The 12,830-nt window shown below is 38.0% G+C and overlaps 1 protein-coding gene across 2 annotated transcripts in view; it reads left to right on the top strand.

The window, feature by feature from the left end:
• The window catches only part of LOC133500493 (exostosin-1a-like), a 33,253-nt gene extending 21,057 nt beyond the window's left edge, over positions 1–12,196 (top strand). Inside the window, exons 2-12 of one of the 2 annotated variants that reach the window (XM_061819228.1) lie at positions 623–716; positions 2,708–2,815; positions 3,025–3,144; positions 4,854–4,986; positions 5,432–5,550; positions 6,395–6,490; positions 7,204–7,293; positions 9,055–9,215; positions 9,295–9,466; positions 9,630–9,928; positions 10,021–12,196. In XM_061819228.1, coding sequence (XP_061675212.1) covers positions 623–716; positions 2,708–2,815; positions 3,025–3,144; positions 4,854–4,986; positions 5,432–5,550; positions 6,395–6,490; positions 7,204–7,293; positions 9,055–9,215; positions 9,295–9,466; positions 9,630–9,815 — 1,279 coding nt within the window. In that variant the 3' untranslated portion in view covers positions 9,816–9,928; positions 10,021–12,196. The remainder of the gene's footprint in view (positions 1–622; positions 717–2,707; positions 2,816–3,024; positions 3,145–4,853; positions 4,987–5,431; positions 5,551–6,394; positions 6,491–7,203; positions 7,294–9,054; positions 9,216–9,294; positions 9,467–9,629; positions 9,929–10,020) is intronic. The other variant, XM_061819227.1, reaches the window with a different exon arrangement.
• The last annotated feature ends 634 nt before the right edge of the window (positions 12,197–12,830 follow it).

The raw sequence follows: 12,830 nt of genomic DNA on the forward strand, positions 1-12,830 counted from the left end.
TACAATTAACCTAGTCTGTACCATAGTATTAATCGATTTTTTTTTTTTTTTGTATTAATGGCTGTAGATGGCATTATATCATTTGTATCTGGTAATCTCCCGTTGAGGCAATGTCCTTTAAGCCTAAATGCTCAGTCATCTTACATATAATTACTCTACATCTTATTGATGCAAATGTCATTTGCATATTTTAATCATAATATACAATACAAGTTTTTAAAAAAGTTAAAAGACCATCCTGACTAAAACAAAATCTACAGACACTAAAGGAATTCCAAGCAGCTACTTAGTCTAAGAAAACTCTGACTAAGGCTCAAATTGGATGGGCGTGGAGTAACAATGAAAGTGGAGATATTGAAATGTACAGGTAAAAATGTTTTCATAAAAAAGGGGTGTAGCAAAAGAAAAGAGCAGTCATGATCAAAATGTGGTGGTTATACTAAAAGTATGTCATCAATGCGTAATATACAATATTGTTTGAAAAAAAAAAAACGGGCTTTTTTTTGGTGTGGTAGTGCAGAACAGGCAAGTGCAACAAGTGTTTGATGTCAAGAGTAGTAATGTGATATTTTGACTTTTAGTCTTTATTCTCAGAGGTGTCTCTCCTTCAAACATCTTGCAGGTATGACTACAGAGAGATGCTCTACAACTCCACTTTCTGTCTTGTTCCTCGAGGACGTCGGTTGGGTTCTTTTCGCTTTTTAGAGGCATTGCAGGTCAGTGACACAAACGTAATTAATAATCTCAATTTATATTTCTGGCATTCTTCTAACCCCTTGAGGTTAATGAGTCTCTCTAACAAAACATAGCAATTCAGCAGGGTTTTCAAACTGTAGATGGCTTATATATGTTGTTTTTGCCACTTCTCAGAGGCTAACGCTGTTAAAAAAAAATGTAAGTGGTGTGGTTGCTCTGGGGGGAGGGGAATTCTGCAGGGCGCCACACAGAATTTTTATAATTTTAACATAATGTGGAAGACTGAAGAGTACAATACAATTAAACAAAATTTTCTTCATGCAGAAAAACATGTATTTACTCTCCTCAAGTGCATGTTGACATACAAACTTGAGATTAAAATTTCATTTGCCTCACTTGTTTGCTTTATTGTTCTGGGCTCCAACAACCCATGTTCAACCTATATTTTATTGAATGCACTACAAAGCAAGTTATTTAATGTTTAAACTGATCAACTTTGTTTTTAGCAAATAATTAACTTGGAATTTTATGGCTGCAACACATGCCCAAAAAAAGCTGGGACGGGTGATCATGTTCTCCACTGTATTGCATCACCTTTTCTTTAAACAGCACTCAATAAATGTTTGAAAACTGAGGATGCTAATTGTTGGAGCTTTGTGTGTGGAATTTTTTCCCATTGTTGCTTGATGTGCAGCGTCAGATGTTCAACTGTCTGGTGTCTCCATTGTCGTATTTTATGCTTCGTAATGTGCCACACATTTTCAATGCGAGACGGGTCTGGACTACACACAGGCCAGTCTATTACATGCACTGTTTTACTACAAAGCTCTGCTATTGTAACACATGGAGAAAGTTGTTTGGCATTGTCTTACTGAAATAAGTAGGAGCGTCCATGAAAAAGGCATTGCTTGGATGGCAGCATGTTTCTTCAAAACTTCAATGTACCTTTCAGCATTAATGGTGAATTTACAGATGTGTAAGTTACCCATGCATGTGGCACCAACACAGCCCCATAACATCACAGATACTGCCTTTTTAACTTTGTGTCCATAACAGTTTGGATGATTATTTTCCTCTTAAGGCCGGAGGACATAGACATCCACAATTTTTCCCAAAACAATTTGAAATGTGGTCTCATCAGACCACAGCATACTTTTCCAGTTCGCGTCAGTCTGTCTTCGATGAGCTCAGCCCCAGAGAAGTCTGCGGTGTTTCTGGGTGTTGTTGATAAATGGCTTTTGCTTTGCATACTTGATTTTAAGTTGCACTTACAGATGTAGCGCTGAAGTATTTTTACTGACATTGTTTTTTTTGAAGTGTTCATTTGCCCAAGTGGTAATACCCTTTACTCATTGTCAGTTTTTGATAAAGTGCCACCTGAGCAATCAAAGGTCGCGGGCATTCAATGTTGGTTTTCAGCCTCGTCTTTTACATGCAGTGATTTCTCCAGATTCTCCGAAAAATTTTATATAATGGAACATAGATGTTGAAATCCATAAATTCCTTGCAATAGTATGTCGTGTAACATTGTATAACAGTATATTTTCTCATGCACTTGTTCACAAAGAGGTGAACCTCACCCCATCTTTTCTTGTGAATGACAGCAATTCAGGGATGGTCCCTTTATACTTACCTAACCATGGCACCCACCTGTTCCCAATTAGTCAATTAAATGAAGTTTGAACAGTCTGAAGCATTTATAAATATTAAGATAAATGAGTTAAACCATGCAAGCTTCTTTTGACCCAGCCCCCAAAAACATTAATCTAGAATCGTTTGGAACCTCAATCAAAATAAGAAATTGGAATCGGGACCAGAATCGCTCAAATTCAAACCATGGCCAACCCTAGCCACTCCAGAGACCCAGCTATTTGCATGCAAGGTCAACTTTCCATATAGTGTCCCCTTTTACAAGTCAGAGATCACTGGAGACAATGCAATAAAGAATGAATGTCTCCATTGTAAATAAATAGACATTGTTTTCTTTTGGTATTGTGTACATCCATTACAGGCAGGTTGTGTTCCTGTGATGCTCAGTAATGGCTGGGAGCTGCCTTTCTCAGAGATCATTGACTGGAACACTGCAGCTGTGATTGGTGATGAAAGGCTGCTTCTTCAGGTAAACTTACATACACACTTCTGAACTTTCATATTCAGTGTGCTTCAAGGGTTTTTGTCACTTGCACTTTTGGAAAATGTATTCCATGCTTGCCAAAACGCCTTTGTAGTTTATCACAGCAATGTAATCTTTATTTAAGAAAAAATAGCCAGAATAATGATGTTTACATTACAGGTTTTTGAGCCTATGACATTTTGTTTGTATCACAGGTTCCTTCAACAGTTCGCTCCATCCACCCGGATACAATTCTCTCCCTGAGACAGCACACCCAATTCTTGTGGGAGGCCTATTTCAACTCTGTGGAGAAAATTGTTTTGACCACAATGGAGGTATGAGCTCTATACAAACGTGTAGTTGGATCATTTAGTGCTGTAGTGTTTACATTGGCCATCAATTAATGTTGAGGAGTGGTGGCATACAAGCCACACATATTTTTAAATGAATACTGACAAATCCACAAAATTTGTGATAATTGTATGTGTGTTTCTATATGTAATGACTAATATTGACTGTGGTGTTAATTCATTTTGTCTATAACAGCTGTCATATTCTGTACTTCAGCAATCAATCTTGTCCTTTGTGTGTTTCAGAGTTTTTTGTCATTATCTTTCTAAGTACCAGTCTAATGTTGCTCTTGTGTTCAAATTGCCTGAACTTCAATGGCTGCTAAAGGACAAGGTTTGCAGGGTCAGGCTTAGCTGCATGGTGGAATTACTAAATCCTTGGACTGAGATGGAGAAGAAAAATTTTTAAGAGTAGAAAAAATACTGCTACAACAAAAATGTACAGATTCCATAATTTTAGGATTGAACAACTTGATGGCCTTTACAAAAGCCAGGTTGTTCACCTCCAATTTGAAGAATGTCTTGTAGGCATGACGGGTTTTCAGGATTAGGGTGTGCGCTTCAACAGAGCAGACCTGTACACTAATACAAACATTTTGTGTACATATTTGATCAAAATAATGTATACAATTCATTAACAGGAAACGAGCTCCCATGTTTGAAAAAAAAACAAAAACAAAATAAAGCTGCGTTTTTCTTTAAAGGGATGGGGTTGGGGGGGTGTTGGATTATCCCAAACTTTAATGTACATGGGTATCTAAAGGTAGCTAAAAATTAATTTACTCTCTACAATACATAACCAAGATACAGAAAATGCCCAATATTTTATATAGGGCACAAAGCTCTCTGATGAGGATGATGAATGATTGATGCTCCCAGCCTGCTAACTTGGTTTGCTCTGTAATATCCATCCATCGATTTTTCTCAGCTGCTTATCCTCACAAGGGTCACAGGGAGTGCTCGAGCCTATCCCAGCTGTCAACGGGCAGGAGGCGGGGTATGTGCTAGAGTTACTACAGCTTCTAGAGTGCAGAAGAACAAAAATGGGTGAAGTCCATGGGAGAATACGCACAGTGCTATATTATACCGGAAACGCCCACTTTTAGGATTGCTCCATCCAGGGAACGTGTCTGGTTTGAGAGTGCAGAAAGGACAGATGAGTGAGGGGAAAATGAGACAGAAATGCACGCAGCTGTGTGCCTTTTCTGAAATATGCACAAGGGAAAATTTGGCCTATATTAGCTTTCCATAATTGAAGTCATTTGGTACCGAACTTGCACATTAATTTTATTTTATTTTTGTTAAATATGAAGAATAATGAATATTAGTCGTTACTTGGAGCTGGATTTGAACAATTAGTTTCTTTTAAAGGGTTGATTTATGAATGGAAAACGTTGCATAAGATCTTGAAACAAGAGCAGTATCTGGAAACAAAAGAAATTTAAGAGTAATTATACATTTATCTTTAATTGCATAAGATGATGTGACAGCACAAATCATTTGTATTCTGTAGAATGGTTTTATTTCAAGTGATGGGGACAGAGGCTCTGATTTCATCCTGGTGTCTCAATGCAAAGCCATATTCGCTTCACACGAAATTCTGATATAAAATCCTTTTTGCGTCAAACAGTAAACAGAGTGTTGGGTACACAACCGATGTGTTCATAGTCTGTCTCGGTTCTCTGTTTCTGCAGATAATCCAGGACCGGGTACTCCACCACGCCTCGAGGAGTAACCTCATGTGGAACAGTCTGCCCGGAGGTCTTTTCGCCTTGCCCCAGTACTCAACATACCTTGGGGACTTTCCTTTCTACTACGCTAAGCTTGGTGAGTAAATTATTGATGCACTCTGTCTATGTTATAAATCACATTAATGACTTTTCAGTCATTGCATAATACTGGAACAGCTGTGTAGCAGCCATTAAATGGGAGGATCCAACATATGCACTGTACTTTTTTAATAATTTAACTTGACGGAATCGGCCAGCCCTATTACATGTGTTTTGTTTCTTGTCCAATATTATATATATATATATATATATATATATATATATATATATATATATATATTACTAATTCCCGGATTCGATTCGCTAGCATGTCTTTTATGGGCAAGACTAATGAGTGCTATTACTAGGTTAAGTCAGAATGGTCTGTAATAAAGCAAGCAATTAAAAAAAAATAAAAATTTATACTCGTAGCATTCTAGAACGAGAGTGGCGCGCACACTATTCTGTGCTTGCAATTTGACTGTCTGCTTGCCGTTTACCAGGTATTACGACATATCCCAAGTTTACAGCTGTCATTCATTTGGTGACCCCACTGGTCTCACAGTCCCAACCAGTCATGAAACTGCTTGCAGCTGTAGCCAAATCACAGTACTGTGCACAGGTGAGGCAAACAAACGGAAGATGTCATTGTGTCATGGCAACATAAATCGCCATTTGCCTTTCCGCTTTAACGGTTTCTTTCAAGCATTGATTGTATCTACGGATATGGCTAGTTGTGATTCTGGTGGAGAAGTGGTGTTTATCAATGACATTACAAGCTAATTTTGTCTGTGTATATTATATCCAGTTGACTGTATGCGGGTCTGGTTAGGCATACATCCATCCATTTTCTCTACTGCTCATCCTCACTAGGGTTGGTCGGGGGACTGCTAGAGTCTCTCGCAGCTAACTCTGAACTGTTCGCCAGCCAATCGTGGGGCACAATTACAGAAAGAACCAGTTGCACTCACATTCACATCTATCAGCAATTTGGAGTCTAAAATGAACCTACCACGCATGTTTTTGAATGCAATCAAATTAAATTTCCTTACATTTATCAAAAATTAGCAGGGTTGTCAAAACGTTGTTTAATGTATGAATTACTATCATTGCTGTTGTAAATTCCATGTCAAGGAATTTTGTTTATGTACAGTATTACTGAATAATCTTCAAATTGTCTATTTTCTGTGCAGTTTAAGTTTCTCTCTCATGCACCAAAAGTTAATTTTATAATCATTTACTTTATAATGGAATTGTTCCTTTTCTGAGCCGCTTATCCTTACAAGGGTCACGAGCGTGCTGGAGCCTATCCCAGCTATCTTCAGACAGGAGGTTGGGTACACCCCGAACTTATTGCCAGCCAATCACAGGGCACATCTCTGCCCAATTGCTACACTAGAAAAGGATTTTCTGGACTGTGTACATCTATAAAGCGTCATTGCTTGATAAATCTTTCCTCTTTACAGGTGATATTTGTGTGGAACTGTGACAAATCCCTTCCCGCCAAGCACCGCTGGCCTGTCACCTCAGTTCCTGTCATTGTAATAGAGGGTGAAAGGAAGGTAAAAAACCCAGATCCCAATCCTGCTGTCCTTTGTCGTTATGACTGCAACGTTTACATTGCGTGCAAAGAGTTGAAGGCCCCTTTGAATTATGATGAAGCTACAAAATGTCGTTAGTATAGAATTCATGCTACTATTTTCTTGGCTTGCAGAGCCAGAAATGTTTTTTCAACTGAGTTCCATGTAGATTCTGTGCCTTCTGTCTGTTTTTATCACTATCAATCTCAAGTTTGAAGTTAGTTTTCTGATGCATAGTTGTGAACACTTTACTGTAGTTTGCAATTAAAATGTTACTAGGAGTTTTGGTAGAAAACACCACATGCATCATAATCGGAATCGTGTACTTAAATGTGGTAAGCTCAAATTTAGAAACAATTTGACATAGTTTCATTTTTATAATCAATTTTAACCAACCTTCAACCATTCTCAACACCACAAACAGTATACATACATAATACATGATAGACTTTGTCAACCATTTACACTTTTCACACCGTGGCTAAACGGTAACTGAACCCACCCTCCCCTCACCAAAGCCAAGCGAATCATTAGTCAGTGACTTTTTATTAACCTTTGTTTTAGATTTGTCATATTGTTCCTTTTTTAAAAGCTTTGTACACTGTGTTTGAGTGCTTAGAAAGGTGCCCATTAATACAATCCTTACTATGGAATATTACTCATTTGGTCTGATTATGCCTTACACATCACACCAGGTTATTAGCAGCCGCTTCCTGCCATACGACACCATCCCCACTGATGCTGTGCTCAGTCTTGATGAGGATACTGTGCTCTCCACCACAGAGGTTAGGGCACAACTACTACAAATATTCTGTTCAGTCTTTGAGTGTGCTTATTAGAGATTTGCAGGTAGGGGGTTCACCCTGTTTATTGTGGGGGATACTTTCAGTCCCATGCGGAATAGGTGAAAATATGCTAGACATTGTAGCGATACTATGTGCTGATTGTCACCCCTCCCATACATTCAAACTTATTAAAGCACTTTTAAACTAATTTGTATTTATAAACATACTGTAAACATATTTAAACAAAAAAAATAATTGCAAGTATAAAATGTATATAAAGAATCTGCGTCGGTACATGCACCTGAGGCTGGTTCTGTGTTGTTGTCTGCGATGTTGACAAGTAAGTGTCTCGATAAAAGCTGTGACCAACAGCAGCTTTTTCAGTTTGATTCCTGACTCCACAAATTAATTGGTTCAGTCAGAATTGGTATTTCAAGATTTAAAGATTAATCATAGGGTTCACATTTTGACATCAAAGAAACCAAGATGATGCTTAACACAGTAATTGATGAAAAGTACCTCATCAATGCGGGTCTTCAAACAGGATGTTCTCAAAGGGAAGTGGCCACTGAGGTTAGAGTCTCACAGAATGTCATCAGAAGGTTGCAACGGAGACACTGGAAGATTCACAGAAAGTCGTAGAAGTGGACGTCCTTTTAATTTGCATGGCTCAAATGTCTGCAAATTTTGCTGTTCAGTAAACGAACAGCATGTTGTGTAAAATATACTGAAATATTGAATAGTTGAAGATGTTCCATCAAAAGTTTGGAAAAGATCTTATTTTTTATTTCTAAATTGATTAAACACTGTCTGTTTGAAGGTAAGTCATGAAAACGTGCAAAAAAGGAAAACAATACTGTACTGAATTGGTGCGATATGACTTTAAAACTTTTTGACTTTACAAATTTTCCTAATTTTGTGTGTAGTTCTAAAAGGTAGCTCCCAATTTTTTTGAGCATAATATGGACTAACAAGAGGAAATTGAGCTTTTTGGAAGGTTTGTGTCTTGTTGTATCTTGCATTAATGTACCATAGAATTTCAGAAAATGAACTTTGTTTCATCAGTTAAATGTGGTGATGCTGTAATGGTCTTGGGCTGCTTTGGTCCTTCAGGACCTGGACAATTTGCTGTGACTGATGGAACCACTAATTCTGCTATTTAAAAAAAAAACATGCTGATGGAAAATGTTTGTGACCGCAAGCTTATATACACTTGGGTTCTGCAGCAGGATAATGATCGGAGAGTATCATGTGGCTTTGGCTGCTTGTGGAGCATCACTCCATGGCCGCAGATGAATTGTCCACTGATGTCCACTGAATTTCAAAGGAGAGAAATTTGTCCTGCCACCGCAGTTATGGTCCTTTTGCCAGCTCAGAGGCTGATTCTCTGCAGCCTGTTAAAGCATGTGATATCTGGAAAGGACCTCTGAAATAAGGGTAGTGGTATGTATATTTAATTGACAGGAGAGGCGGGATTTTCAGTCCTCTAAGAGACACGCCAACAGTGTCTGGAAGCTGATAGAACGTTTCAATTCTTGAATATTTTGAAGCCCGATTTCTCAAACAGTGGTACCTTGAGATACGGGTTTAATTTGTCCCGTGACTGAGCTCTCATGTCAAGTTGTCTTATGTCAAAGCGGATGCGTAGATACGAATGTCTGATAGCAAAAAAAAAAAAAAAAAAAAAAGATGGAGCTTTTCAGTCTGTCATTCACTCAGTTCCCTCAATGTAAGTTTTCCTCCTGGCTCCATCCTGTTAAGGTGGAGTTTGCCTTCACAGTGTGGCAAAGCTTCCCAGACCGTATCATTGGCTACCCAGCCCGTAGCCACTTCTGGGATAGCAACAAACAACGTTGGGGCTACACTTCCAAATGGACCAATGACTACTCCATGGTGCTGACTGGAGCTGCCATCTATCACAAGTACTGACTCCCATTGTCCTCACTTCCACTCTTTCAGACAACTGTTCTCTTCTACTCAACACTTACTCATTGTCTTCAGATACTACCACTACCTGTACTCGACATACCTTCCAGCCATTCTGAAGACCATGGTGGACCAGATGTCAAACTGTGAGGATATTCTGATGAATTTCCTTGTGTCCTCTGTCACCAAGCTGCCCCCCATCAAGGTCACACAGAAGAAACAATACAAGGAAACCATGATGGCTCAGGTGAATGATGCTCTGAAAGTGTTGAACAAATGTTGGCTCACTTGGCCAAAAAAATTCCACTCGTTTTTTTTTTTTTTTTTTTTTTAAACAATGCTATAAAAATGGCCAATGATATATATGTAATACTGCCTTTTGTAATCTTGCCCTTGTCCTCTCCCTCCAGAGCTCTCGGGCTTCACGCTGGGCTGACCCGGACCATTTTGCTCAGCGTCAGACTTGCATGAACAAGTTTGCCAACTGGTTTGGCACCATGCCACTGGTTCATTCTCAGATGAGACTTGACCCGGTCCTCTTTAAAGACCAGGTGTCTATACTGAGGAAGAAGTACAGGGACATAGAGAGGGTATAACCCTCCAGAGGCCCCCTGCTCTCTGGACAGAACTGAGAAAGAGTGTGAGGGGGTGTCCGTTCCTTATTTTGCAGAAATGGATTGATGGAGAACCCAATTAAACTGAAATGTAGGTAAGATGGGTGACAAGCACAAATTTTGTGGGCACTGCACACACACTTATGTCCGCTGTATGGCATCTTATGTTTGCTCTTGCTTTCGGCAGTACCAGAGTGTGCAGCTTCTTGTCCAATTTAAGGCTCTGAAGGCCCAAGACTTCCTGACCTTGAACTGGAATCTCCATAGTCCTTGAATTTGATATCATCACTCTCCGGACTGCCCCATCTTTAAACCAACCAAAATACTGCAGCCCCCTGAAATTTTTCCCCTCAGTATATACTATGCACACGTTCATGAACGTTTTTCCTGATGTTATAATGATCAGCACTCTTGTAGTTGCTGTCTTCTACAGAAGAGGATAACATTATTTTGGATATGTTTTCACAGTTCTAGTTGTTTTTTGTTTTTTTGTTTTTTAAATACAGTGTGCTCCTGCTGTTTCACAAGCAGTGACAGAGTGGGTGAGGAGAGGATTGACAAGGCCTTCACCACAGTTAAGGATCGTATTCTGCACAGTGCCTCAACATGACCTTTTTTATGTGGGAGTCGAAATTAAAAGGTGTGATCCAAAATGCGTATCTTGCTGCTTTTACTTCTATTTTTTTTTTCATAATTGGTGAAACAGTTCTTTAAATCCTTATTTACTAACATAGAAATACTATAATTGGATTTAATATCTAAGAAGCAAATCTAGTTATGATCGATGTTCTTTGGCAACTTAAGAATATTATTAGCTACCTGCAAGGTTCTGCTATACTGTATTCACTCTGTGGCCAAAGATATTCACAGCCCATTTTGCTGATTTAGCCAGTAAAATTGATTCCATTCATCAATATTGTCGCCAGTGAACAAAGGTACTTGAATATATGCTGGCTTGAACAATAATAGGAGATCAAACTCGTATGAAGTTTTGAGGGTTTTTTTTCTTTTTTCAAATAAGCAATACTGCATCACATGTAGTCATTGACAACCATATTTCAGTTAGTCCGCTGACAAATATGGAAGTCACTCGGGTCCGCGAGTACTCAAACTGTTTTGTGTTTTGGTTTTAAGAGAGTAACTCAGACTATACCAACAAGATATCTGACTGTGAAGTGTTCGATGTTACTCGTGTTTCAGCTGACTGCTCAGAACATTCTAATTTATACAATACCACATTAATTGTCAACTTTTGAAAGACTGTTTTTGTGATTGACTTTATACCACTGAAAGCATTTCATTTAGCACACCAGTTTTAATACCGGGACATTTGTAAATACTCGGACTAGTCCATAATTCGATGATCTCTTAAATATAATCAGTAGTTTCTGTTATTTTTGTACATTTTCGTTTTTTATGCACTCAACCAATTTGTGTTGATGTACCTGTGACTCAAAACTTACACGATGTACACAAGCTTTCTCTTTGTGCATTAAGGTGACATATCAGAACGGGTAATGTGACAAAATAATTTTACTACTGCATAATCAAGAAAAAGTAAAACAAATGTTTACGATTTAAGCCAGCTGCACTTCTTAGTTCATTGGTTTTCGGTCTCCAGAATGTTATTGTACTTCATGAACTTTAACCCTCTCCACTTCACCCCAATGTGCCAATAATTTTTGTTTTTATATCACTGATAATATATGAGGAATGCCATGTATTCCCATAGTTATTGGGTTGTTTTTAATGTTTCTGTGAGAGTGTTCTACTTCAGAGAATGTGCTATTTGTTGTTAAGCAACAGTGCTAGTACGTATTGCCAAACCCAATGCTATCAGGAGCAAAGAGAGGTGCAATATTAAAGACTATTTTGTCTTTTTTTCCCCTTCCATTGTGTTGTTTCAGAGGCTGTTATATATACTGTATATATTAATGTGCCTTCGTAAAAAATATTTTCCTTAAGCCTTTTGGTGTTTGAGCCAGTTACCATTGGTTTTCATTTTCTTAATCAATAGCCACTCATGTCTAAAGGCAGTTATGAAACACTAGAATGCTCCGAAGCACATCTGTTACTGACATTCCAACATGTTCTTTTTCTTAACATTTCGTGATCCTGTGTGATTGACAGTGACATATGCAGTATACGTACTGCCTTGTACTGTATTTTATTTGTGATACCCAAGTGGTGTCATACGTCTCCTTATTTTCTGTTCATGCAGGGCACATTATCGTAATGCCATCTTCCCTTTCTTAAAATGCTACATTTGTAGACACTGATACGGTAAGACAGTAAAAATCCCATTTTTGTACAATTTTCTAAAATAAAGTGCAAAATCGAGAAATAAAACTCTTTCAAGAATGTGTGGATTTTTGTCTGATTTTCTTTTATGAAGCCTTCAATCGCGTTAGCCTCCAGTTTTATTAATGCATCTGTGAAATTTGGGGTTAATTGAAAAAACAATTTTCTAATGGCAAAAACATTTTTTTTATTCTTACTCATATTTGTCATACTGGTAAATGGAAACACACTTTTGATTAAGTTACACCCATCAGATGGAGCTACTTTTACTACTGAGCACACAAGCCAGCCTGAAAATAATTTCATCACCAAAAGGGGGGCACTGCAAATATATTTTGGGAACCACAGCTCTATTGGGTTAAGGTCCAGTCATTGAGTTGTCGATTATTTGAAGAGATTTGTGTATCTATAACTACATTCTAGTTACAGTAAATATACACTGCTGCTTAACAACAACAAAAATCCCAATTTTGTTGTTGTTAAAAGTCAAATAGTTCACACCAAATGAATGGCTTCAAACGCCAGAGTGTAAAAATTGTGACTGTTGTCTTCCTGTGATTTTTTTTTTTGCAAATCTGAACAGTTTTATAAAGTGAGTTTATTTCCTTTTGCCAGTATAGCGATACCACTAAATTCAGAAAAAAAGTTAAAACCAATTTAATGTAAGATGAAAAGAATGGAATATAATTTTTTTTT

The sequence above is a fragment of the Syngnathoides biaculeatus genome, chromosome 5, assembly GCF_019802595.1.
Source record: "Syngnathoides biaculeatus isolate LvHL_M chromosome 5, ASM1980259v1, whole genome shotgun sequence".
NCBI classification, from domain to species: Eukaryota; Metazoa; Chordata; class Actinopteri; order Syngnathiformes; family Syngnathidae; genus Syngnathoides; species Syngnathoides biaculeatus.